Source organism: Pithys albifrons, chromosome 29, assembly GCF_047495875.1.
Source record: "Pithys albifrons albifrons isolate INPA30051 chromosome 29, PitAlb_v1, whole genome shotgun sequence".
NCBI lineage: Eukaryota > Metazoa > Chordata > Aves > Passeriformes > Thamnophilidae > Pithys > Pithys albifrons.
In genome coordinates, this window is record NC_092486.1 from 3,355,194 (window position 1) to 3,382,363 (window position 27,170).

Consider the following 27,170-nt stretch of genomic DNA (forward strand, 5'->3'; position numbering starts at 1 on the left):
AGTGCCAGGCTGGTGATGCTCTTGTGGTGCAAAGGGAGTTCAGATCCTTCCACGGGATATGGATGGGGTGTTAAATCCTTGCAACGCAGCAGAAACCCTTGGAAAATACCTGGCAATGGCCTGGGTAGCGGGATTGGAAGCAAGGAGACGTCTGGGCTGTGAAATCCAGCCCTTGCTGCCACATCCCCCCCACCCGGAGCTGCGGGAGTTGCATCATCACCAGCTCGGGGCCGGATAAGGATCAGCCGTGGAGATGGTTTAGCAAGGAATTGCTCAAACCCGGCTGACACAACCCCTGCCAACTCCCAGCTCCTCAACTCCCAACTCCCCTCTGCTGCCTCCTCCCAAAATCCCGCATGGAGACCACTAAAACACATCCCTGCTGCTTCACCCTGGGACCCTGGGGTGGGCAGGGCACCATCCTGCTCGGTGCCCAGCGCGGGTTCCTTCCCTCCCTGGGCTCTGTGGTTCACGTGGCCTCAGCAAGGGAAATTTCAAAACTTTCCCAGCTGGGACCACATGAGCACAGCTCGACAGGCAGGTCAGGTCGGTGTGTCTGGGCTGCGCTGGTGACTCACCCGCTGCCTGTTAACCCACACCGCACATCCCGGGGAGGGAACCGGCTCTGGGGGGCTCGGGGTGGCTGGAACAGACCCCGACACCCCTCCCGGGGTGGTGCTAGGATGCTCTTCCAACCGCTGGAGAGGGATGTGGATGCTGCAAATCCCGTGGATGCTGCAAATCTCTCTGCAGGTTCCCTCTGCCCTTCGCTTTGTTTTCTGCCTCATTAACTCGGTGTCTTAATGACACCATTGATGTCCCTGCTGGCTGAGCGGGAAACTTCCCGGCCCCTCATCCCAGTCCTGTCCCTTCATCCCCATCACAGCATCCCAGGGGTGGGAAAGGACCTGAAACACCCCCCAAGGAGCTTTTTCCAGATAAATCCTCTCGTTAGCAGGATATAGAATCACAGAATCACAGAATGGATTGGGTTGGAAAAGCCCCCTGAGATCATCAAGTCCAACCCTTGATCCAACCCCACTGTGATCACCAGCCCAGGGCACAGAGTGCCCTGGGCTGGTGATCACAGTGGGGTTGGATCAAGATGTGGTGGATTCTCCCTCAGTGCCACATCCATAAAATCACAGAATCACAGAGTGCCCTGGGCTGGTGATCACAGTGGGGTTGGATCAAGATGTGGTGGATTCTCCCTCAGTGCCACATCCATAAAATCACAGAATGGATTGGGTTGGAAAAGCCCTCTGAGATCATCAAGTCCAGCCCTTGGTCCAACTCCAGTCCCTTTACCAGATCATGGCACTCAGTGCCACGGCCAAGCTCAGGTTCAAACCCTCCAGGGATGGGGAATCCACCCCCTCTCTGGGCAGCCCATTCCAATCCCTGAGCACTCTCTCTGCAAAGAATTTCTTTCTGCTCTCCAACTTCAATTTCCCCTGGCAGAGCTTGAGCCCATCGTGCCCCCTTGTCCTATTGCCGAGTGCCTAGGTCCCAAACCCCAAAATTCCATACCCAAAGGAGTTCAGCCACCCTGTGGAAAATTCCCCACATCCTCCTGTTCCTGTGGACCCTGGGCATTCCCCACCCTGTGCTGCCTCCATCCCATCCCTGAGTTTCCCATCCCTTCCCAAGCTTCCTGGGAAAGACCCAGCAGATATTCCAACCATCCTTTGTCAGGCAGCTGCAGGGGGCTGGTGGGGGCTGCTGTTTAAACAGTTGGGTGAAGATTAATCTTAACTATTTCATTTTTAACTATTTCACTGCTGCATCACATCCTTGGCCTGTCTAGTGGGTGCTGCTGGATTGAACAAATGGCAGCCCATCCTCTTTATTCCCAGGGAATGAGCCCTAAAAGCAGCCAAAGGATGTCTCAAGGGTTTTAAATAAATCCATCCCCGAGGCAGTGGGATGAACACCAATGGATCCATCCAGGCCTGTGTGGCTGAGCCCTGTGGTGCAAAGGCAGCACACAGGGGAGGGCAGAAAATGCCTTTGGCACCTGGTAGGAACAAGGAGGAGGTGACTCCAATCCCAGTGGATCATGGATGAGAAACCAGACAGGTCCTCCATGGCTTTGCCTTGTTCTCTCCTGTGCAAGTGATGCAGGTTCTCCCAGCGATGTTGCAGGCACAGTTTGCATTCCTGACTGGAATTTCCCATCTTATTTGGCCTTAAACCAGCCCCTTCTTGCTTTTATTTTGTTCTACATCTGATGGCAGTGACATCTCCCTCTCACCAAGGATGGGGCACCCATTGTCAGCAGATGCCAACCCTGGACAGGGACATGTCCTGATCAGAGCACCTGGCGGGTGCAGGGAGCAGTGCTGGACCATGCCAGCCTCTGGATAGATCCAGCTGTATCCCTGTGCCATGCTGCCATCCCTCTGGCAGAGCTGAGCCCCACAAGGGCATCTCTCACACCACTCAGCTCCCAGGAAAATTCCCTCCTGGCCCGGGATGTGTTTTGGAGGCAAACCCAGGGACGGTCCTGGGCCAAGCGTGGCCGAGCCGGGGGAGGTGACACGTTCCAGGCGGGATGGCCGGAGCCTCCAGAAGAGGGCACTAAACCAGGACCTGCCCGTGTCGCCTGTCCCTGCTCCTGGAAAGGACCCTGGGAATTTAAACAGCGAGGGGCAACAGCCAGGGTGGAAAACAAACCCACGTTTCTTCTCCCTGCTGCCTGGCTTTGCTACACCAGCAGCTCACAGCGAGTGAGGGCAATTCCATGGTGTCTCTGGTGCCCACCCTGCCGTGGGGATGTCCTGGCTGGGGTGGCACTGACGGGCACAGGTCAGGTGCTGTGCCCTCGGGCACATGGGGCAGCATTGGTGGAGCTGAAAGGGCTGCACTACCTGCTGACATCCCTCTGGTGATGGGGAAATCAGTTGTTTATGGCTGAGGTGTTTCTCCAGGGTGGCTCTTGAGCAAAAAACTTGTTTCATGAAGAAAAAAACACCCTGATCCTTCTCCATGAATGTTCCTGATCGATGCCAGCACCAGCCGGCTCTGTGTGACCTCAGGCAACAACTCTCACACAGCCTCAGTTTCTCCACTGGAGTCTGATTCACTCCACTTTTTTTGCCACCAAATTGTCACCAAGCAGCAGCTCTGGCCCTGCTGGGGACCGGAGGTGGGGATATTTGGGGTGTCCCTACAGTCCCTCCACCCACTCACCCCACTTCCCTCCCAGCCAGGAGTGTTTCAAGCCGTGGTTGTATTTTGGTGAGATGCAAGATAATAGTTTGTGGCCTGTGAAATGTCAGAGCCAGCTGTGGCATCCCGAGGTGGTGGCACTGCCCTGAGCTCTCAATCTGGTGTCAGGAGCCACGGGAAAATCCCTCAGCTGGGGGAATTCAGGCACCAGGCAGACCCCGGCTGTAGTGCAGGGGGGTTAAAGTCTCTTCACGGCTTTAATTAGCATGAAATCTTAAGGCTTAATTGCACCTGCTGGTACCTGAGTACCTCCTTCTGCTTCCACTCTGTCCTGGTGCCAGGTGCCCACGAGCTGTGGTGGGCATGGAGAGATGCTCCGGCATCCCCAAACCTCCTCCTGCCCTGGGAAGAAATTTTACCACTGGGAACTGGCTTTTTCCTCCCAGAAATTTTACCTCTGGGAAGCAGTGAGTGCTTTGGGGACCAGACACCGGGATGAGCCCATCCCTCCATCCCTCCATCCTTCAGCTCCAGCTCCGGGTCGGGGCCGCTGCACTGACTCATGAGCCGACCTCGTGCGCTTCCAATCCCATCCACCCAGCTGGAAAATCGGGTTGGACTGGGCCCCGGCGGGGAGGGAAAGGCTGTGGTTGGGATGGGAGGCGGCCGAGGGCTGCGGGGAGCTCACGGTCCCGACCCAAGTCCCCGGGTGTCACTTAATGGTGACCAGAGCAGCCACCGGGCTCCCGCCCACCTACCCTGGGACATCATTAATCTTGGCAGAAAAGCATCAGGGCTCCTATCAGGAGAACAATCCCGCTGATGTGGCTGATAAATTACAGCTGGTGGGCTGGGGGAGGAGGGCACCAGTGTTTGGGGGGTGGGCAGTGGGCAATGGCAGCGCTGTGAGATCCATAGGATCGGAGGCATCCCGAGCTCCCCGAGCCCAGAGCCTCAGTTTGCCCAGCTGGATCCCTGGGATCAGGCGGCCCCGCACGTGTGGGTGTCAGCGGGCACTCCTCTTCCTCCGGCGGGTGCTCAGATAAGGGCCAAGTGTGGTGATATAATCCTTTGGGAAATGAGTTTGAAAGCGGCCCAAGCCGTGGATGAAACGCCGTATTGTTGTGGCAGGGAAAGGGGACGGTGGCACCGCGACCTCGGCTCCCTGACCGGCCCCGCGCTCCCTTCCCAGCTCCGTGATCCCGGTGACTCACAGTGCCCAGCCCTGGGAGCCAGCTGGTGTGATTTGGCACGGCTGGCACAGGGATGTCACCTTGATGGTCATGCCAGGATGGGGCACCCACTTCAGGGATGCACCCACAGTGTTGGATTTGGCAGGGGGGGCATCCAGACCCCCAGACCCGGCATCCACTTGGTGCATCACCCCCTTTGCCACACCAGCGACTGCCCCAGGGCTTTCCCTTTTTTTGCCCGGGGCACAACCGGTGCCAAGGCAGGTGGGAAAGTAGGTCAGGAAAAACCCCGGCCCTACGTGCGGGGCAGAGCCGGGCCCGGCGCCTGCAGCCCCGCAGCGGCGCTGCCTCCTCCGGCTCCTTTCATCCCGCGCCTCTCCGGGGGCTCCACGAACATCAGTGGCAGCTCCGGCGCCCCTGGGAGTCGGGGGTGCCGTGTCTCGCTCCCACCCTGCTCCCAGGGGCACAGGCTGCTCTCCCCGGGGGGCTTTCCAAGCGCTTTGAAAGCCGCCGGATGAAAGGCACCCGCCAAAGGCTGCGGGCACAGCGGGAGCGTCCCCCCCCCCGAGACCCCTTTCCCTGGTGCCACACTCGCTGGGACCCCTGGCACCGAGGGGGGGTGGATTGAGACTGCGAAGTGAGCAGCTTCCCCTCCTGCCAGTGGTGGAATTTGGGGGATGGAGGTGTTTGTGGCTGTGTGTCCTGGCTGGGGGTGACACCAGTGTGGGGCATTGGGGCTGTCCTTGTTCTCAGCTTGGTTTGGGGTCTCAGAGGGTGGCAGTGATGATGTGGGGACACCTGGGACCTGCCCCACCCCCAGCTGCAGCCTGATGCATTCCAACCCCTCTCCCAGCTGGAGAGTGGGATGCAGGGTCTGTCCTGAGCATCCTGTGACCTCCTTCCCGAGCACTGGAGCATCCCAGCCATGGCCTCTTGCAGCTCCAGGAGGTTACAGGCTGCAGTGCCATCCCCAGGAGCATCTCCAGGACTTTTTGGAGCTCAGAACCCGAGGTGGGGAGCAGGTGGGAGCTCCACCAGCACCCTGGGCCACCCCCACCCCACACAGGTGATGCAGCAGCTCAGCTTTTGCTCAGCACTTTTGCAAGAGCAAAGGGGATGCTTTGCTCGGGTCGGGGCTGAGATGTGACAGCAGATAAAGGACTGCCAGGCTGTGGCGTGACATTAAAGAGCAGCCAGGAAGAGGAGAGGGCGGGTTTCAGATAAACAACAGGCCCCTTTCCCCGCTCTGTGACACCACACCGTGTCCCATCCAGTGTCCCATGAGGAGGGACACGGGTGACAGTATGAGCTGTTTGGGTCCCAGGGAAAACCCCTCAGATCAAGAACAGGATGCTCCACCAGCCACCAGCCAGACCCACGCTTGGTGCCAAACCCTGGCAGGGCACAGGGGGATTTCTAGCCCACAGGGTACAAGGGAATCCCTCCTGCCCTCTGGCCCAGAGAGGGTTTCCCTGCTGCCTCCACGGGAAAAACCACAGCTGGATCCAGCCAGGAGCTGCCCCCAGACCTCCAGCATGCTCAGGGCAGGGCAGGCAGCAGAGGAGGAGGGTCAGGAATGAAAATCCTCTTGGCTCCTGCAGTTTGTGGAGCAGCAGCTCAGTAAACAAGGGGGACGGGGGATCTCCTGCATCTCCCTCATGTGCTGTCAGGGAATTTCCAGCCAAACCACCCCTGGGGTGGGCTCATAGGAAACCAGAGAAAGGTCTGCTCCAAAGACCAGGGGAGGAGCCAAGCCCATGTGCCCCTGGGTATGCTCAGGGTTGGGGTCCCCTCTGCTCCCTGCTGTCCCCAGTGCCTCCCACAGGGGTGGTCTGGATGTGGTTGGTGTTCAACCCCAGCCTGGATTTAGTCCCCTCTCCAGCCCTGCTCACCCTCTTTCCCTCTCTCCTCCCCAGGTTCCTGGGACTTGAAGGGCTTCGTGGAAGACTTTGGTCTGGGCTTCCCAGTGGCCTCCACCCAGTTCCTCACCAAACACCACGAGGATTAGCTCTGGCCACCATGTCCTTCCCCTGCATGTCCTCACACAGCAGAGCCACCTCCACCCAGAGCAGAGGGGACCCCAGGACCCACCAAGGATGAGCCCACTCTCCTCCCCTCCCAGATCCACAGCTCCAGCCCCAGCCCCTCCACTCCCAAACCCGAGTTCTCTTCCCCTCTGAGGGTGACATCCTGAGCTGTGTCCCAGCTCACCCTGGGGATCCCGGCAAGAATGGCACTGCCTCTTCTCCTCCCCTCATCCTCTTTCTGACCTGACCCCCAGCATGTCCCTCCTGCACTTTGGGGACTTTGAGTTGTAATGCCTGCAAGTTTCCAGAATAAAATATGGATGGAGCACAAGGGTGATTTGTGGGCTCCTTGCCAGGGGCGAGCACAGAGTGAATGTGGCTGTTCCAGGGTCTGCACCATCTGCATCCCCCCTGACCCCCCTGTGGGTGATGGGGGCAAGGTGTTGCTACCTAAACCCTCACAGAGGTGATCCCAGGCATTCCCAGTGTCACCCAGGAGTGGGAGTGGGATGGTGGTGCCCACCCAAGTGGTCCCTGGGAGGCACCACAGAGGGCAGGAGCGTGGGAACCAGGCACTGCCCTGGCCTGACTCCATCCCTGCCCTGCCTTTGCCCTCAGCTTGCTTCTCTTGGAAAGCAAATCCAAAATTAAAGGCATAAATCAGCAGAGCTCTGCCTACTGGCCACTTAGCCGGACCTCCCTTTTAATTAGCTCCTTAATTAGGCTTTCATCTAAGACTCAGTTTTCTCTGAGGCTCAGATTCACCCGCCTGCAAGTCCTCCTTGAAGCCTGTCCCGGTGTCTCAGCTGTGACAGAGCTGACACTGCCCTGTCTGTGGCCAGGAATAACATTCCCCTTGGAACAACCATGGGGAGCAAATCCCAGGGCGAGGGGACACTTTACAGGCAGGGAAAACTGAGGCACGAGGGAGTGACTCTCTCACAGCCACATGGGGAGGTCTGGGATCCTTCAGAGGGGGTGATGATGCTGTTGTTGCTGCATCAGTCCCTGGGTTTATCCCAGAGCAACCTGTTCCTGAAAAAAAAACATCCTGCTGGTCACCTTCCCTGGCTGCCCACCAGCAAAAGTGGATTTCGCTCCTTTATGGGGGTTAAATGTGTCTGGGACTTTCCCTCCAGCACGAGGCTGGATCACACCAACCCCAGATCCGTGGATCCTGCCCAGCTCCCAGAAGGATCGGGGTGATGGGAATCCAGCAGGGATGCAGGAGCAGAGTCCCAGCCTGCCCTGGGCACACTCTGCTGGGTGAAGCTGCAGAACTTGGAGGGAAGGAAAGCAACAAAAAAAGGAAGCTGGGTAACACCACAACCCAGGGAAAAAAACACAAAGCCCACGCTAAGATTAGCAGGGGAGGAAATGACACCGTGCCATGTCATGGAAGTCTGCTAAAGTTGGATTCCTCCTTCTCTGTTTCTGTCCCTGCCCTTGCAGGGAGGGTGTAATTGGCCCTTCAGGTCGGTCAGAGGGACTGGTGTAAATGAGAGGTCACGCTGTGTTGACAACCTGCAGCCAAACTCCCGTCATCCTTTCCTCCCTGCCTGTAATTCCGTGTGGCTGGGGGGGTTATTTTTGGTGGGACGGGAGAGAAAAGGCAATGGGATGTTTATCCTTCTAGGAAATTATCACCGTTGCTCCGGGGTTTAATTGGAGATGAGGGGATGATCCAGGATTGGGATCGCTGGGCGCCAGAGCCCAGACTGACCCTCTGCCTGTGTGATCCTGATGGGGATGGGGATGGGGATGGAGAATGGGAATGGGGATGGGGATGGCGATGGAGAATGGGAATGGGGATGGGGATGGAGATGGAGAATGGGAATGGGGATGGGGATGGAGATGGAGAATGGGAATGGGGATGGGGATGGAGATGGAGAATGGGAATGGGGATGAGGATGGAGATGGAGAATGGGAATGGGGATGGGGATGGAGATGGAGAATGGGAATGGGGATGGAGATGGAGATGGAGATGGAGAATGGGAATGGGAATGGGGATGGAGATGGAGAATGGGAATGAGGATGAGGATGGAGATGGAGAATGGGAATGGGGATGGAGATGGAGATGGAGAATGGGAATGGGAATGGGGATGGAGATGGAGAATGGGAATGAGGATGAGGATGGAGATGGAGAATGGAAATGGGGATGAGGATGGAGATGGAGAATGGGAATGAGGATGAGGATGGGGATGGAGAATGGGAATAGGGATGGGGATGGGGATGGAGATGGAGAATGGGGATGGAGATGGAGATGGAGAATGGGAATGGGGATGGAGATGGAGAATGGAAATGGGGATGGGGATGGAGATGGAGATGGGGATTGGGATGGGACGGGTGGATGTGGAATGGAGAATGGGAACGAGGGCAAGGATGGAGGATGGGGATGGAGATGGAAAGGGAGGGGAATGGGAATGAGATGGGGATGGAGAACAGGGATAGGGATAAGGGTGGAAATGGAAATGGGGAATGGAATTGGAGATGGGAATGGGGATGGGGATGAGGATGAGGATGGGGATGGGATGTGGATGGGGATGGGATGGAGTTGGAGATAGAGATGATAGAGATGAAGACGAGGCCGAACAGGGGTAGAGATGGAAATAGGGAAAGGGATAGGGATGGTCTAGACCAGGAATCCCTGTGGTGGGACAGGAATTCCTGCTGGGACACAGGAGGAGGCACCAGTGGCCTCGTGCCGGGCACCTGGGCCCACACAGGGCTCAAACACAAAGCATGGCAGCAGCCCCAGCCAGCCCCGAGCCACAAACTCTCCCTGGGATGCACACAAGGCCCTCACAGCGTGGAAAATATTAATTGTGGTTTTCTGCTTCACTTTTTGATAATTTAGAAAGAACAAGGGAAAAAAGTATAAAGGAGGAAGCCACGTACAGTCACTCCGTGCTGGTCCCACCCCCTTTATCTCTCCTTCCATTCGCTCACTGTCGGTGTGAAAGAGAAAAGAGAAGCTGAGCCTCTCACTGCCTAAATGTAGAAAGTTTTGCTTCTAAATCAGTTTGTGATGGAAAGGAAACACGTCACGTCCCTGGGGAAGTGGCTGGTTTTGAGCAGCCACAACCCCAGCGCCGAGTGCTGCAATGGAACAGCCCAGCACTGAAATAGCTCCACACTCTGTTATTGCCACCGATAGAAGTTTTTTTCTCTGTCTACATGTGTCATTTTTAGCCTCCAGAGGAAGTTTTATTTGTATTTGTTACCTCGACTTTCCACTGTCGTGGCTTTTTGACTTTTTCATGCGAAGGACTGGGAGAAAACAAGAGTGGGGTGAGCTCAGGTGTGCTGGGGTTGGTGGGGTATGAGGTGGTACCCACGGCACTGTGAGCATATCCCAGGCATTCCAGCATGGATTCCCCAGCCTTGCAGAGCCCAGTGGAATTCAAAGGCCACAGGCCCATGGAAACACACAATCCCATGGATTTTGGGGGGCTGTGAGCTGAGCTGAGCCCTGGTGTGGCTGTGGGATGGACACAGCAATTCTGTGCTCCCCAGGATGGTGTTAAGAGGTGGGTTCAGGTGCTTCCAGCCTTTGTCCAAAGCAAACCCACCCCCTGGAATGACTGAGGAAAAGGAGGACCTGGAGTTAAAAAATAAAATAATAGTGAACTTGTGGAAATTCAATATTCCTGGTGAGCAGTGGCAGTGCCCAGCAGAGCAGGGGGGGAGTTTCTTCCCCAAACTGGGCTGGACCAGAAGAAGCTTGTGCTAAAGACAATCCCTGAATCAACAGGGTAATAATTACTTATTTTTAATAATCATTGAAAAAATTACTCTAATGAGAGAAAGTCTCAAGAGGAGCCAGCCCTGGGTCTCATCCCCTGATGGAGAGCAGGAGGATTCTCCCCTCCTGTGGGACCACCCTGGAAAAATGCAGATGTAGGACCAGGGGGGGTTAAGGAGCAGAGAATGGGGACACCTCTGGCACCCCCAGTGATTCAGTGCCATGTGGGGATGACACGGGGACAATCCAGCTCTGAGGAGCTCAGCAGTGCCAGGCAGCAGCTCCCCCTCCAACAGGGACTTGCTCAAGAAAGGATTAGCAGGATCAGCTGATGATGATCTAAGCGCATAACTATATCAACCTGTGAATTAATTAATGATATCTCACACCTCGGAGTGGCTCTATCTGCAGATCTCTGCACTCCTCAAGCTGAATTAAGCCCTGCTGCACCCCCCGGGAAATAGGTCAGGAGGGATAATCCCCTTGTGCCGGTGGGGACGCGGCGGCACAACGTGGGCATAAACAAGGCTGCCCGTTCTGGGAGCCAACGTGGGAGATTTTCCAGCATCAGCATCCCTGTGGGATGCAATGGGACTCAGTTCTCCATTTCCACCACGGACTGGGAGATGGTGGGATGCTCCAGTTCCCAGTGCTTTGCTCCCATCTCTCATCCTGGTGCTGTGGACACACAAAGCCCCAGTGCCAAGAGCTGGTGATGGTGGTGGGTGCCTGCACTGGGAACTGGTGGCTTGGCTTTGCTGCCAGATCAGCCTCTCTGCTGATCCATGAACCAGGCAGGCCCTGGGAGAGGCAATTGGGCTGGGGCAGGAATTTTGGGCTCCTGTAGTAACAGGGAAGGCAGGTGAAGGGTGTCCCCCCACCTCTGTGTCCATGCCAGCACCCAGAGGGGACCAGCAGGCAGCAAGGGGCATGTGGGCCGGTCCTGGAGTGATGGTTTCATTAATTAGTAATAACTAATTATTACTGGGCTTCCAAAATGCTGTGTAGAATCATAGAATCAGTTGGGTTGGAAAAGCCCTCCGAGATCATCAAGTCCAACCCTTGATCCAACCCCACTGGGATCACCAGCCCAGGGCACTCTGTGCCCTGGGCTGGTGATCCCAGTGGGGTTGGATCAAGACCTGGTGGATTCTCCCTCAGTGCCACATCCACAGAATCATAGAATGGATTGGGTTGGAAAAGCCCCCCGAGATCATCAAGTCCAACCCTTGGTCCAACTCCAGTCCCTTTACCAGATCATGGCACTCAGTGCCACGGCCAAGCTCAGTTTCAAACCCTCCAGGGATGGGGAATCCACCCCCTCTCTGGGCAGCCCATTCCAGCCCTGAGCACTCTCTCTGCAAAGAATTTTTTCCTGATATCCAACTTAAATATAACATCAGAGGAGCTTTTGGGGGGCTGTCTGAGGGACCCACACGGCCCTGTAAGAGCTTGTTTGGTTTGAGTGTCCTGGCCCCTCATCCCACTCACTGGGGCTGGACCATTCAACCAGACTCTTGCAGCATCCTGGGATGCAAATTCCAAGCGTTCCTGAGGGAAAGCAGCTGCCTGGCTTTACCCAGAGACCTGCCAGACATCCCGGGATGAGCGCTTAAGGGATGCTCAGCAGGGAGAAACTCTGCCCAGGTTTTGTTTCCTCTTTCAGCTGCTCCCCGAGTCGGTTTGGGCTGGGTCTGTTCACAGCCGGTGGGAAGCTCCCAGCCTCTCCCACTCCACCGGGAGCACGAGCACCTTCAGATGTGGTTTGCCCCAAAACTCTCCTGGGCAGGACAAGAAAACAAAGCGGATCTGATATGGTGGTCCCAGCCCACCAGCTTTGCTCCTGCCCAGGGTGTGGGATGCCTGGTGCTGCCCTGTTTATCCCAGCTCCTGCAGGATGAGGGCGATGCCTCCTGGGTTCGCATCCCGAGGCGTGCTGGAAGGTGCTGGATGGCTGTGCCAGCCACCTCTGCCTTCACCAGAGGACGGACGGACTCGCCCCGCGGTCCCGCCGGCTTGTCCTCACTTGTTGGCGGCTCTCGCTTCCCATTCCCTGCCCGCAGCCCCGCAGGTCCTCAGCCAACCTCCCATTTCCTCATTGCTAGGAAGTGGCTAATTCCCCCCGGGCCGGTTTCAATGGCTCGCAGATCCCTCGCTCTTTTGGCTTCTCCCCAGTTTCTGCAGTGGTTGAAGCGCAGCCCTGGGGAGCAGCGCTTTCCCAGGCACACAGCCTTTGGATTTCACTGGCTGGGAAGGCATCCATCCCTCACAACGGGTTGGATACCCCCGTGTTGGATTCACCCCCGCTCCAGCTCTGCAGCCTCTGAGCTGTGCTCGCACAAGGCTGAGCCCTTTTCCCTGGGATGCGGCAGATTTGGGGAGTTCTGCCGCCCTTTGCTCGGCTCCGTCAGGGAACGCTCCCACTCCAGAGTGGTGTGTCATGGCACAGCCCTCGGGGCTGAGACGCACGAGTCCATTTCCTCTTCTGTTTCTTGGTTTCACATTAAATAAAGCCCTCGTGATGCCTCTCTGCAAACCCCTCTCTGGGGTCACTCCAGGGCTGCTTCCTGGGGCCACCACGCCGAGGTTCCTGCTGGTCCCAAACACCTTCCTTGGTTTTGCAGCCCAATCCATGCTTGATCCCTGGCTGGAACCCCATCGTTCCTAGCGGTGCTGCTCCCTCAGGACCACTTTCACTCCACCTGCTGTTTAGTTTTCCTGCTAATCACACTGTCTCCTTATCTCCAGGTCACCCTGCACCAGCCACCACCATTATTGTTCCCTGGCTGGATAACAACAGGAAAGACCTCCGGGCTTGGAAAACGAGACGTGTCTTGGACTTAGATGACCCAGAGATTCCCAGTCCCCCTGGTGCATACAGCAATGTGCCCCTTGCTGCCACAACCTGAGGTCACCCACTGCCCTGGGAGCACTGGGAAATGGTGGGATGCTCTTTGGGGTGATGCCAGGACAGGGATGGCAGAGATTTGGGGACCGTGGGGTGCAGGTTGAGCTTCCTCAGGATGCTCCTGTTGATGTTTCCCAGACCTCCAGCCATCTCCCAGTGCTGTCCCCTTCAGGGACTGACCCTGGCCACCCAGAACCCACTTTCCTGTGGTGTGAAGTGCTCCAGGATTAGCAGGATGGCTTTGCAGCTGCTCTCTGCTCCTGAGGGCTTTTGCTCCCCATCCCAAGCTTTTCATGCTGCTGCTGCTCAGGTTGAGGCAGGGCTGGTCCCTCTCTTGCCACAGGGGAAACTGAGACAGGAAAGGGCTTCCCACAGTGCTCCTTTAGTTTCCCCCACCAGCCACCCTGGGTTTTGGCTCGTGGGGATTTGTCCTTTGGGATCAACCCAGAGACACCCCAGGGCAGCAAGTTCTGCCCGTAGGTCCCTCCACCCTCCACAGGAGGAGGAAGATGCTCGTCTCCTTTTCCATGAGGGAGATGCTCGTCTCCTTTTCCATGAGGGAGATGCCTGTCTCCTTTTCCATGCATATTTCAGTGTGAGAGTTTCTGAATATTTCCGGAGGAGGAGGGTGTGGAGTTTTCACAGGCAAATCAGGAAACCCAGGTGAGGCTGTGGAAGGACGCAGGTCATGCCAGGAGGGTGTTGGTCCAGGATCAGGAAGGTGCTGCAGTTTCTCCTGGCTGGAGCTCTCTCAATGCAGAGTTTGGCCTGAAACGAGGATTTCCCACACCCAACAGCAGTGGAGAAAGTTTCTCCTCCTCCAGAAATTATGGATTACCCTGAATCCCATCCCTGCCGGTGCTGAGGATCTCTCACATCCAGGCCAGAGAATAAATTGCTGCAGGTGCAGCCACATCTGGGCAGCTGTTGTTTGCCAGGGGGAACTGACACCCCCGGACTGCCACATCCCACCTCACCACTTGCAAACAAAACACTCACAGCCCTGAGAAACCACGGCGGCTTCATCAGATACCCCTGCGACACCCACCCGTGGTTTGGGTGGCTCGGGGTGTATCTTTTCCCTTCTCCAGCTGCTCGAGAAGAGTTTGTGTTGTCGACCATCCAGGCAGCCGCCCACACACATGGACCCGACTCAGTCGTCCCCGGGGTGGGAGGCAGGTGACCTTTCAGGTCTGTTTATGACTCTGTGACCTTACCAGTCCCAGATCTACATCTACAGCGAATCCAAGGGCCTGGGGAGAAAAAACCTCCACGGTCTGGTAAGTGTGTGCCTCAGGCTTCATGTCTGAGCATCCTTTGTAATCCAGGATGAGGTGACAATAATGGGCATCATCATCATCATCATTACTGGCGATCTGTCTCTCTCTTTGTGAAGCGGAAACACCACCAGTGAAGCCCGAAACCCACGGGCATGCACAGTGCAGAGCTTTGCAGAGCTCCTGACACACTGAACAAGACGGTGAGAAGCAACTCGTGACGATCCTCAGCCTCCAAGGCTCGGCTCCGTCCAAGCTCAGCTCTCACCTCAAGCCTAGCAGTGAGGTTTTGGGAATGAGCATCCCATCTGCCTCACCACGAGGCACAAAACCCAGGCTCATGCTCCTCTCCCTGTAAGTACGTTCGAGATGTCTTTAATTAGGGTGAAAAGCTCTGAGGAATTCCCCTTTTCTCTAAGCCCCGGTGGTCCCTGGAGGGTCGGCACTCGGCAGCCTCTGGCCCGGCCACGGCACAGCCCAGAGCACCTGCAGGGCTCATGGCACATGAATCAGGGCCCCGTCACAAGACTGAGAGCAGTGAGAAGTCACCCATCAGCTGACAGCACCCAGAGGGACACAGTGACAACCCCACGGGGTGCTGGTGTGGGTTTGGCACAGGGATGGGGGCCCTGCTGCTCTCAGCATCCCACAGGGAGGACCAGGCTGGGGGCTCTGGTTTCCTTGCTGAGGAGAAGCTGCCAAAACTTGGGTGGGTGTTACAGGGACTGAACCAGGTGGGACAGCAGTAAATAACGTCAGGGCTTGTCACAAACCCTGCACAGGCTGTGGGGGAGAGCTGAGGTGAGGGGGGACAGGAGCAATAGTGGTGTGGGACACTTGGAGGGGATGGCAGCATTTCATAGAATTCTGGAGTGGTTTGGGTTGGAAGGGACCTTAAAGACCATCTTGTTCCACCCCCTGCCATGGACAGGGACATCTTCCACTATCCCAGGTTGCTCCAGCCTGGCCTTGGACACTTTCAGGGATGGGGCAGCCAGAGCTTCCCTGTGCCAAGGCCTCCCCATCCTCACAGCCAGGAATTCCTTCCCAATATCCCATCTAATCCTGCTCTCTGGCACGCACTTACCCTTTGTCCTGTCCCTCCATTCCTTGTCCCAAATCCCTCTCCAGCTCTTCTGGACCCCCTTTAGGCACTGGATGGGGCTCTCAGGTCTCCCAGCCTGGCTCCAGAGCAGAGGGGCTCCATCCCTTAGAGCACCTCTGTGGCCCCCTCTGGACTTGCTCCAGCAGCTCCATGTCCTTTCTGTCCTGGAGTTCCCAGGGCTGGAGCCAATTCTGCAGGTGGGGTCCCACCTGAGTGGGGCAGAAGGGGAGATCCATGTGTGTGAAATACCATGAAATCAGATGTCAACGGTGACTGCTGAGTTACTGAAACTCCCAGATCAGGATGGGGCTCACACGAGTCAGGTGTGTGGGATGATGAAAATAAGTGAAACTTCTCATCTGCAGCCTCCATCCAGCCCGAGCTGTAATTCAAAACCATCCAGAGCATCCCAGATGAGACTCTCTCTTTCTTTTCCCCTCCCTTTGGATAAAGAATTCTGCTTGGGATGCTCCGACCCATTAAGCTGAGCTGTAACTAAGCCAGTCTAACCCCCATGCGGCGTTTTCATGCCAGTCTAAGGCTGCCTTGGTTTATTTTGGCTTCAGGCCGTTCCCCATCAATTGGCATCAAACCACTATTAGTAACTGAGCCGTCCCTCTCTCATGGGCCGGGTTTAACGGCGGGTCCTCATGACTCAGGAGCTTTAAACCCAGCTTTAAACCCAGCTTAAACCCCGCCGTGAGGGTTTGGGGTGTTATCGCTGCCCCCACAGCCCCAGCCACGCTGCCTGGGCAGGGAACAGCTGCATTCCCAGCGGGAAAAGGATGACACTCGTGTCGGGAAGCGACAGAAGCGATTCCACATTGTCGTGTCACTGTCACGCGTGGGGGGCAAACATCCACCCGGGTCAGTGTGAGCCCAGTGTGGGGCTGGCACTCGTGGGGATGTTGGTTTTTCTGGTGCAGGGTGAGGATCTGGGCTTGCTCCGGAGCAGGAATTCCCTCCGGGACCCTCGTCCGTGGGTGCCTGTAAGGCCGAGCAAACCCACACCCCTGCACTATAAATCTGGAGAAACAGAGTGGTGGTGGTGGTGCCGGACACTATTGATGGTTGAGGAGGAGCGGTTGGGTTTTGGGGGGTCCCTGCTCTGACCTGCGTGGGGCTGCGGGGCCGCGGGAGCGGGACACGCAGCGTGGGGACCCGCAGCATCCTCAGCGCGGCGGAAGCGGGCGCGCTCCCGCCGTGGGAATGCGGGGATGGGAAAGGCTCTGGGAGCACTTCGGGGAGTCAAGGGGGGTCGACGGGATCCCTTTCTCACCCCCGCGGGTCGCGGCGGTGCTACCCGAGGGGGTGCGGGCGGCGCATCCCCCTCCGCGCCCCGCGCCCGCCCCGCACCTCGGCAGCGCCGGGGGCGCCGGAACCCGCGGCCAAAGAAGGGAGCGGAGGCGGGGCCGGATCCAGGCCTTGTATGGCGCTTCCCCTCGGCCGCCCGCCCGTCGCCGCCCCGCTCCCCCCGTTCCCCGTCCCCCCCCGCCCGCCGCCGCCGCCGCCGCCGCGCTCCCCCCGGGCCGCGCCGGGCCACGGGCGGGGCGGGCGATGGGCAGGGTGGGGGGATTGCGGCTGTGGGGGGCGGCTGGAGGGGGGCTGGGGAGGGGGGAGAGTGAAAAGAAGCGAGGGTGAAAGGAGGAGAGTGCCCTGCAAAGGATGGGGGTGATCAGGGTGCCAGGCTCTGCGAGGGTCTGTGCAGGGTTGGGGGCTTTGCACAGGATGGGGGTTCTGCAGGGATAGAGGGGTTCTGTACAGGATGGAGAGGGGGTTCTGCAAGGATAAGGGGGTTCTGCAAAGATAAGGGGGCTTTGCAAGGATGGAGGGGCTCTGTGAAGGATTGGGGGGGTTCTGTGCAAGAAAGGGAGCTCTGCACAGGATGTGGGGCTCTGCAAGGGTATGGGGGTTCTGTGCAGGATGTGGGGTCTACTCGGGATACGGGGGGTCTGCCCAAGGTGGGGGGGCTTCTAAAAAATCGGGGTTTGTCAAGGAATGGGCGCTGCTGCAGTGACTGGGGGGCTGCAGTGACTGGGGGGCTGCAGTGAATGGGGGGCTGCAGTGACTGGGGGGCTGCAGTGAATAGGGGAGTCCTGAAGAGGATGGGGAGAGGCCTTGAAGTGGATGTGGGGGACCCTGAAGTGGATGGTGACCCCTAAGTTGGCAGAGCACACGGGCCACTCCCCCCGCACTCCCAAACAGGCCGAGTCAGGGCTCCACTCCCGGTACACGCTCCCCTCGCCCTGCCCTCCGCAGTGTCCCCCCACCCACAGTGCCCGGGCCTGGCATCGCCTCCCCAGCCACTCGGTGTGTCCGTCCCACCCTCCCCGCAGCCAGTGCCCGGTCCCCTCCTGCCGCAGCCCTCCCGTAGCCCGGATTTCACTCCCATGGCAAAGCCGGCCCTGCAGGAATTGGGTAAGTGGAGCTATTGCAACACAGCATTTTTCCATACATTTGCTATATAACTCGGAGGGTTTTAAAGATAGCATCAGTTGGCACACTTAGCACGAAACCACCTAATTACTGACGCCTTGGAAGTGCCAAACTTTTAAAGGGGGGAGGTGAGGTTAAAATCACAGGCGACCAACAAGTGTTACCTGTTTTTAAAGTATTCCAAGCGCTGTTCTCCACGGGAGCCGGGGCATGGAGAGGGGGCGGCTCAGGGTAGAGCCACCCCCTGTCACCACTGCCACCACAGCGAGGGGATGGAGGCTTCTGCAGCCCCTCCTCTGACCCTCTCCTTCCCACCAAACTCCACTGCCTGGCGCTGTGGTTTTCCACGCACAGCTCCCATCCCGTTTCTCTTCCATTCCTGCTTGCGGGATGGGGTTTGCGGCCGGTTCCACCGCGCTCCTGGCCTCCAGTGGAGGAAAAAAACCCTCCCGGTAAGAGGCTGGCTCTGAGCAGCCCCAGGGGCGGCCGCAGGGTCAGGCACGGCGGGGGCGGGCTGTCCCCGCGCCCCCGCTCCTTCCCGGGGGGAATGATCCGGGCAGGGAAGAGCTGGAGCGGCCGCCACCTGCGCTCCGTGAGGATCCGGCATCTCTCGGTGGGGCGGTGTCAGAGCCGGGTGCGACCCGCGGCCCGGTGCAGTGTGCCCGGTGCCCGATGACCGGTTCGAGATGTAGAGTGCCCTGTGCCCCGTGCCCAGTGCCCAATGCCCGGTGCAGGATGCCTGATGCACGTCCGGGACTCGATGCCTAGTGCAGAGCACCCGCTGCCTTGTGAAGGGTTCCCGGCGCTCCGTACCCCTTGCCCTGTGCAGGATGCCCAATACCCGGTGCTCGGTACCCCTTGCCCTGTGCAGGATGCCCAATGCCCGGTGCTCGGTACCCCTTGCCCGGTGTAAGATGCCCGGCATTTCTTTCCCGGTGCGGGATGCCTGATACCCCGTTCCCGGTACCGCTTTCCCAGTACGGGATGCCCTGTGCCCGGTACCCCTTTCCCAGTGCAGGACACGCAGTATCCCTTCCCGGTGCCCGGTGTGTGATGCCCGATATCCGGCACCCCTTTCTCGGTGCAGGATGCCTTGTGCCCGGTGCCCCCTTGCCCCGGGATGGGGTCCTCGGTGGTGCCCCTTGCCCCGGGGCAGGGTCCCGGTGGTGCCCCTTGCCCCGGTGCCCTCGTCCCCCCGTCCCCGCGCGCGCCGGTCCCGCTTCCTGCTCTCTCTCCCCAAACGTTCCATTGTGCGGAGCTTCCATTGTGACGTCTCGGCCTCGGCTCGGCTTTGTCTGTCCATATATGGGCAGCTACGTCACGGAGCGCTCACATAAAGGCCCCGCGGAGTCCCCGTCGGAGCAGTCGGGCGGCAGCGAAGGAACCGGCGAGCGGAGCGGGGCCGAGCGCGGGGGGGAGCGGGGCCGGGAGCCGGCGAGAGAGAGAGAGAGAGGAGGGGTTAAATCCTCCCCCCCGCCCCGCTTCTACAATCACATCTGCCAGCCAGATCGCCCCCCCCTCCCCCTCGAGGAAACACCACCAAGGGACCCACGGAGGACCGCGCCCCCCCCCGCGCCCCCTCCTCCGCGGCCACCCCCGGCCCCCCCACCCCCGCCGCCGCCTCCTCCTCCCCCCCCCGCGCCGCCCCCGCCCCAACTTTTTTTCTTGCATGATTTCCCTCGCACGGATTTGCCACTCGGATGTTGTTTCCTCGGGAGCTGAGCTCGGAGCCACGTTGAACCAGCCTTTTCCTCCAGTGCTATGACAGGCAAACTACTGGAGAAGCTGCCGGGGACCATGAACACTTTGATGAACCAATTGCCTGACAATCTGTACCCAGAGGAGATCCCCAACTCTTTGAATATCTTCTCCAGCACCAGCGACTCGGTGGCTCACTACAACCAGATGGCTGCAGGTAAAGAAGCGGAGGGGGGGGGGAAGGAAAATGGGGAGAAGGGAGGGGGGAGGCTGGAAGCCGGTGGGGCGAGGAGGAGGATGCTGTGGGTAGGGTGTCATGGAGCCTCGGAGGGAAGGGAAGAGCTGGGGCTGGGGAGCGTCCCCCCCCCCCCGCACCCACCCACCGCTTTCCTCGCCGTGTCTCCGTGCGATCGCTGCAGGGGCTCCGCCGAGCGCTGCCGCCGCCGAGCCGCCGCCGCCGCAGGTACGGGCACGGCGGCCGCGCTCCCGTGGGGGCGGAGGACACGGGTGGAAAAGCTGCGGGGAAAGGCCGGGGGGCAACCCCGTGTCGCGCAGAGGCCGCCCGCCCGCGCTGGGCTCCGCACGGGTGCGGAGGCGCCGCGGACGCGCGTGGCCGTGGCGGCCGCCCCCCCCCCACCCCGCAGCGGCGGTGGCAGCGTGGGCTCTCCCCGGGACGCGGCGACGACTTTCCCGGAGCTCGGGGTTGCGGGGGGGGGGAAGGGATGGAGAGGGACAGGAGAGGGAGGACCTGGGGGGCACAGGTGAGCGGCGAGGGCGGCGGGGGCGGGTGCTCCCCGCGTGTCCCCGCTCCCACGCGGAGCCCCGCCAGGCTAAACCCCCCACCCACATCATCCCCGTCTTTCTGCTCGCCGGGGCTCGGCGCAGGGAAGGCGGCGAGTCGGTAACGGCGTCGGCGGCCGCAGCCCCGGCTCCGCGGAGCGCACAGCGGTGCCGGGGCTGGACGGGGAGGAAGCCTACCTGTAGCCGCAGGTACCTCCTTCCCTCGGCGGGGCGGCGGTGGGGTGTCCCCCCCATCCATCCACCCACCCACCCTCCCACCCACCCAGGCAGCTCCCCGCGGGGGCGGCCCCGCATCGGCGGGACCCCCGGCAGGCAGCGCCGCATACGCGGGGTGGAAGCAGAGAGGGGTTGGGGGGGAACAGGGCGAGGGGGAACCGGCTCATCCCCGCTCCCCGGAGCATCCCTCGGTGCATCCCCGGTGCTCCCCCTCCCGGGCCCACCCGGCTCACCCTGCCCCGCTTCTCTCGCACTTTGCAGATAATGTTATGGACATTGGCTTAGCGAACGAAAAGGCCGGTCAGGAATTGTCCTCCTACTCGGGCACTTTTCAACCCGCCCCGGGCAACAAGACTGTCACCTACCTGGGAAAATTCGCTTTCGACTCGCCCTCCAACTGGTGCCAGGACAACATCATCAGCCTGATGAGCGCCGGCATCCTGGGGGTGCCGCCGTCCTCGGGCGCGCTCACCAGCACGCAGAGCTCGGCGGGCAGCATGGGGCCGCCGCAGGGCGAGGTGGACCAGATGTACCCCGCGCTGCCGTCCTCCTACTCCTGCAGTGACCTCTACTCAGAGCCCGTCTCCTTCCACGACCCCCAGAGCAACCCCGGCCTCACCTACTCCCCCCAGGATTACCAGGCGGCCAAGCCCGCCTTGGACAGCAACCTCTTCCCCATGATCCCAGACTATAACCTCTACCACCACCCCAACGACATGGGCACCATCACGGAGCACAAACCCTTCCAGAGCTTGGACCCCATCCGCGTCAACCCGCCCCCCATCACCCCGCTGGAGACCATCAAGGCCTTCAAGGACAAGCAGATCCACCCAGGTTTTGGGGGGCTGCCACAGCCGCCGCTCACCCTCAAGCCCATCCGACCCCGCAAATACCCCAACCGGCCCAGCAAGACGCCGCTCCACGAGCGGCCCCACGCCTGCCCCGCCGAGGGCTGCGACCGCCGCTTCTCCCGCTCCGACGAGCTCACCCGCCACCTCCGCATCCACACGGGCCACAAGCCCTTCCAGTGCCGCATCTGCATGCGGAGCTTCAGCCGCAGCGACCACCTCACCACCCACATCCGCACCCACACCGGCGAGAAGCCCTTCGCCTGCGAGTTCTGCGGCCGCAAGTTCGCCCGCTCCGACGAGCGCAAGCGGCACGCCAAGATCCACCTCAAGCAGAAGGAGAAGAAGGCCGAGAAGGGCTCGGGAGGGCAGCCCCCCGCCGCGCCCCCCGCCGCCGCCGCCGCCACCACCTCGCCCCCCGTCGCCCTCGCCCCCGCCGTCACCACGTGCGCTTGAGGGATTGTGGGGGGCGGCGCGGTGGCACCCCCTTCTCCTCCCCTTGCCCTCTCGGTGCCGCTCCGGGGGGAGCCCCGCGGTGTTCAGGATACCCCGGGGTTGTGCTGCGACGGGTCAGTTCTGCCCGCGCTCGGATTGAGCGGGTCCAGGCTGCTGGCACCCGGATCCTGCCTGCACTTGGATCGACGGGACCCGCACTGCCCGCACCCGGATTGCCCGGACTTGTGCTGCCCGCACCGGGGTTGCCCGCACCGCCTGGATCCCGGCTGCCTGTTCCCACATCTCCCAGATCCCGGCTGCTTCCACCTGCATTGCCCGGGGCTGGGCTGCCCGCACCGCCTGGATCCCGGCTGCCTGTTCCCACATCTCCCAGATCCCGGCTGCTTCCACCTGCACTGCCCGGGGCCAGGCTGCCCGAACCTGCACCTCCTGGATCCCGGCTGCCCGCACCACCTGGATCCCGGCTGCCTGCTCTCACACTTCCCAGATCCCGGCTGCTTCCAGCTGCACTGCCTGGGGCTGGGCTGCCCGCTTTGCCTGGATCCCGGCTGCCTGTTCCCGCAGCTCCCGGATCCTGGCTGCCCACACCCGCACCGCCCGGGGCCGGGCTGCCTGCACCCTCCTTGCCCTCGCCTAGCTCACCCGGATCCCTGCTGCCCGCACCCTCTTCCTGGATCCCTGCTCCCGCACCTGGATTACCTGCACTGCCCGGATCCCAGCTGGATTGCCCAGTCCTGGCTCTCCCAACTCCAGCTCTCCCGCACCCCAACTGCTGCATCCCGCGCCTCCCGGTCCATCCCGCCCGCACCTTCCCGGCCCAGCTCCGGGCTGCCCGGGCGGCGGATCCCGGGAATCCCGGCTAACCCAGATCCCAGGGCTCGGTCCCGAGCTGCCCACCCCCTTCCAAGGGCTGGGTGCTCCAGGATCGGGCCCCTCCAGTCCCAACCCATCCAGCTCTCCCAGGGCTGGGTACTCCAGGATCTGTGTGGGGATGGACGGATGGAAGGATGGACGGATGGATGGACGGATGGATGGATGGAAGTACGATTGGAAGGATGGACGGACGGATGGACGGATGGGTGGACGGATGGATGGACGGATGGGTGGATGGATGGGTGGACGGATGGATGGATGGATGGATGGGCAGATGGATGGATGGACGGATGGATGGATGGATGGACGGATGGATGGATGGACGGACGGACGGGTGGATGGATGGATGGATGGATGGATGGATGGATGGATGGATGGATGGATGGAAGGAGCCAATCCAGCCCCTCTCCCTGCCAGGCCTGGAGCCCCCGTTGCCCCCACCGTGCCCGTGTCCCCCCCCGTGTCCCCAAGCTCCGGCTCCCCGTGGTGGAGGTAAGAGGGCTCGGCCCCCCCAAGCCGGGTTGGCGGGCGGGGGGCAGCTCTGTGGGACCCCCAACTTCTGGGGTGTTGTCCCAGCAGCAGCTTTCTGGGTTTTGTTTTCTTGTTTTATTTTTCTTTTCCTTTTTATTATTTTTTTTTCAGCAGAAGGGAAATTCTTTACAGAAATGCAGAAAAAAAGCACCCCAGTATTTTGCTGAATACTTTTTATAATGTGAGATATTTTTATTTTATTTTATTTGGTCACTTTAAAACAGCCACCCAACTATGGAGGAGAAAAATCAATTAGTCCTCTATTTTATTATTTTATTATTTTTTTTCTTTCTCCTTCTGGTATGTGCATGTCATTGCATGACTGCTCTGATTTTTTTCTTCTTTTGTTTTAATAAAACTGTGCTCAGACATTTAAGCTAAACTAAGCAAAAATAATAATGACTTAAAAAGAAAAAAAAATCTTTGTTGCCAAAAGGTCGTGCTATCCAGGTTTGATGTCTGCATGTGAAAAAAAAAAAAACACAAAAAACCAATTAAAAACATACAAAAAATAAAGAGAAGAGGAAGAATGCAGTTTAATTTATGTGAACTGAAAGGAACAAAAAAAACAAAAAAAACAAACCACAATCAGGTTTAACCACACAAACCTAAGGGAATGATATTTTTTGAAAGACTTTTGTATAAAGTTGAGTACTTAGAGAAAAAAAAAAAATCATACCAGATGTAATATATTTTGTGGATGTTTTTATTTCTTGGATTTATAGTACCTTATACTAAGGTTAAAAAAAAATATGCTTGATATTGTGAAAAGGTGACAATTTTCACACACATTTCATTTGCTCATTTGTCATGTTGTAATGCAAATATGATAGTTAATGCATACAGCATTTTTAAGGGAAAAAATCAGAAATATTGAACTGATGTATTGTTGTACCATTTGCACTGTGAGCAAATGCTAATGCAGTAAATATATTGTGTTTGCTGACAATCAAAATCTGTAGTAAATATCTTTATTTGCTTAAAAATGATCTAAATTGCTTTGGAAAGAAAAAAAAAACAACAAAGTGATGTGTAAGGGGGTTGTAAAATGTGCAGGAAAGTGGGTGCTGTGTCTCTTTACGGGCGACTTTGAAACCTGTTTGTACAGACTATTTTTTTTTTCCTCCGAGTGTTGTATTTCCTTAAATATTATTTTTTATATGATTTTCTAAAAAAAAAAAGAAAAAAAATAACCCACCTCTTTTCTCAGCCCACCCCCTTCTCCTTCAGTTCTATTCACAGGACAGCAAGACCAGCGGGGTGACCCTGAAGGCGACCGGCTCTTGCGTCCCACCTTTTCCTGGGGGGCACCCACCCCCTCCTTCCCTAAAATCCTGCGTGTCCTTGCCTTGTCCTTCACCTCACATCCCATTTTCCCTGCTCATGCCGCCGCTCTGACCCCGCCACCACCATTTTTCCGGCGGCTTCCGCGGCTGTCGGATCACGGTTGGGCCAAAGAGGATCGCGCCGCTTCAGCCGGTAATGCCCCTTCGCCCGCCGAACCGCCCCCGGGTGCTGTGCCCAGAGGGGAGGGGGGTTTATCCCAGCCTGGATCTCTCAGGATAAAAATAACCCCCTGGATTTCAGCGCTGGCGCTTGTACAGGCACGAGGAATGAGTGGGAGAAGGAGCCTTTGGATGTTTGGGGTGGTGGCGCGTGGTGGTTGAATCCAACCCCATGGAATCCAGCCTGGGGCTCCTGGAGCTGGGATTGTGCTGGAGGATCCCAGACTGAGGGTCTGGGAGTCCCTTTGTCCATGTGGGTCCGGCTCTGCTGGGGTGAAACACGGTTGGAGCAGTTTGAGTATCCCACACTAAGGGTCTGGGGGTCTCTTGATCCATGTGGGTCCAATTCTGCTGGGATGGAGAGCGGCTGGAGCAGTTTGAGTAACCCAGACTAAGAGTCTGGGGGTCCCTTGATCCATGTGGGTCCAACTCTGCTGGGATGGAGCATGGTTGGAGCAGTTTGAGTATCCCAGACTAAGAGTCTGGGGGTCTCTTTATCCGTGTGGGTCCAGCTATGCTGGGGTGAAACATGTTTGGAGCAGTTTGAGTACCCCACACTAAGGGTCTGGGGGTCCCTTGGTCTGTGTGGGTCTGGCTCTGCTCAGGTGGAGTTTGGTTGGAGCAGTTTGAGTACCCCAGACTAAGGGTTTGGGGGTCCCTTGATCCATGTGGGTCCAACTCTGCTGGGATGGAGAGCACAGTTGGAGCAGTCTGACTATCCCACACTAAGGATCTGGGGGTCCCTTGATACGTGTAGGTCCAACTCTGCTGGGATGGAGAGCAGTTGGAGCAGTTTGAGTACCCCAGACTAAGGGTCTGAGGGTTCCTTGGTCCGTGTGGGTCCAGCTCTGCTGGGGTGGAGTTTGGTTGGAGCAGTTTGAGTATCCCAGACTAAGAGTCTGGGGGTCCCTTGATCCGTGTGGGTCCAGCTATGCTGGGGTGAAACATGTTTGGAGCAGTTTGAGTATCCCAGACTAAGGGTTTGGGGGTCTCTTGGTCCGTGTGGGTCCAGCTCTGCTGGGTTGGAGCACGGTTGGAGCAGTTTGAGTACCCCAGACTAAGGGTTTGGGGGTCCCTTGGTCTGTGTGGGTCCAGCTCTGCTGGGGTGGAACATGTTTGGAGCAGTTTGAGTATCCCACACTAAGGGTCTGGGGGTCTCTTGGTCCGTGTGGGTCCAACTCTGCTGGGTTGGAGCACGGTTGGAGCAGTTTGAGTACCCCAGACTAAGGGTTTGGGGGTCCCTTGGTCTGTGTGGGTCCAGCTCTGCTGGGTGGAACATGTTTGGAGCAGTTTGAGTACCCCAGACTAAGGATCTGGGGGTCCCTTGGTCTGTGTGGGTCCAGCTCTGCTGGGTGGAACATGTTTGGAGCAGTTTGAGTAACCCAGACTAAGGGTCTGGGGGTCTCTTGGTCCGTGTGGGTCTGACTCTGCTGGGGTGGAACATGTTTGGAGCAGTTTGAGTCTCCCACAAGAGTCCTCTTTGCCAAGGCCTTGCTGGCGGTGCCGGTGGTCGGTGTTGGTGCTGTGGCTCTTCCCGGTGTTCCCAGACCATGGATGTGTTGGCATCATTGTCAGATTTCCTGCATTTTGCTTTGGATCTGCAGCCAGGCCTGAAGAAGCTGCTGCTCCAGCCGTTCCAGGGCAGGTCTGCCCATCCCAGGGGGTTCCCTGAGTCCCCTGCCCTGGAGAGGCTTTAATTTGGGGAGAATCCGAGGGTTGACAGTGGATTGGGACACACCTGGGATGGCATTTCATGGCACTGGGGACTTGGCTTTGGAGCCGACGGGCGCTGTGTCGGGCATGCTCCGGTGTCTCCAAGAGGATTCCCATGTGGTTGAGTGTCTGCTGACCACGTGAGGTTGGATCAGTGCTGGACTGGGGTGAACTGGGGTTGTCCTTTCCTCTTGGAGGTCCTGCAGCCATCAGGGGCTGTGGGTTGGTTTTGGAGCTGCTGGTCCGCGTGGTGTCCCGTGTGTGGCCCGGATGAGCTGAGCAGGATGGCAGGAACCACAGGGAGAGTCACTGTCCCTCCCAGCATCACCTGAGGGAGCTCTGCTGGTGGTGGTGGTGGTGGTTGTGCCCATTTCCACTGGTGGCTTGTGCTGGATGACGCTGGAGATACCATGGAACGGGCAGGAGATGCCACAGCGAGGAGCCACCTGAGGTTGTGCCAACATTTTGGGCTTCACGAGGAGGAGGAGGAGGGAAGGAGCCCACCAGGTCCTGGGGACACACTGTGCCACCTGGGCCCAGCCATCCTGCTGGGCAGGACCCTCCCAGCACGGAGCAGGAAGGTGAGGAGGAGCACCAGGAGCACCCTTGGGTGGCAAAACGCGGGGAGTGCGTGCGGCACCTTGCACAAAAAATGTTGGTTGCTACG

General features: G+C 58.6%; 2 protein-coding genes across 7 annotated transcripts in view; both read left to right on the plus strand.

Annotated features, from left to right (window-relative positions):
- Positions 1-6,713, plus strand: part of PEBP4 (phosphatidylethanolamine binding protein 4) — a 99,293-nt gene extending 92,580 nt beyond the window's left edge. For all 4 annotated transcript variants that reach the window (XM_071579286.1, XM_071579287.1, XM_071579288.1 and 1 more), the window contains one exon: positions 6,281-6,713. In XM_071579286.1, coding sequence (XP_071435387.1) covers positions 6,281-6,372 — 92 coding nt within the window. In that variant the 3' untranslated portion in view covers positions 6,373-6,713. The remainder of the gene's footprint in view (positions 1-6,280) is intronic.
- Positions 6,714-19,499: 12,786 nt separating this feature from the next.
- On the plus strand, positions 19,500-25,436 carry EGR3 (early growth response 3). Of its 3 annotated transcripts, XM_071579281.1 has the most exons (3): positions 19,687-19,777; positions 20,446-20,550; positions 20,839-25,436. In XM_071579281.1, the coding sequence occupies exon 3, from the start codon at positions 20,847-20,849 to the stop codon at positions 21,879-21,881; it is 1,035 nt and encodes a 344-aa protein (XP_071435382.1). In that variant the 5' UTR covers positions 19,687-19,777; positions 20,446-20,550; positions 20,839-20,846; the 3' UTR covers positions 21,882-25,436. The 3 variants fall into 3 exon arrangements, with proteins under 3 accessions (XP_071435381.1, XP_071435382.1, XP_071435380.1); XM_071579280.1 differs by lacking the exon at positions 20,446-20,550 and having other exon boundaries at positions 19,500-19,777; XM_071579279.1 differs by lacking the exons at positions 19,687-19,777; positions 20,446-20,550 and adding an exon at positions 19,863-20,023.
- Positions 25,437-27,170: the final 1,734 nt, after the last annotated feature.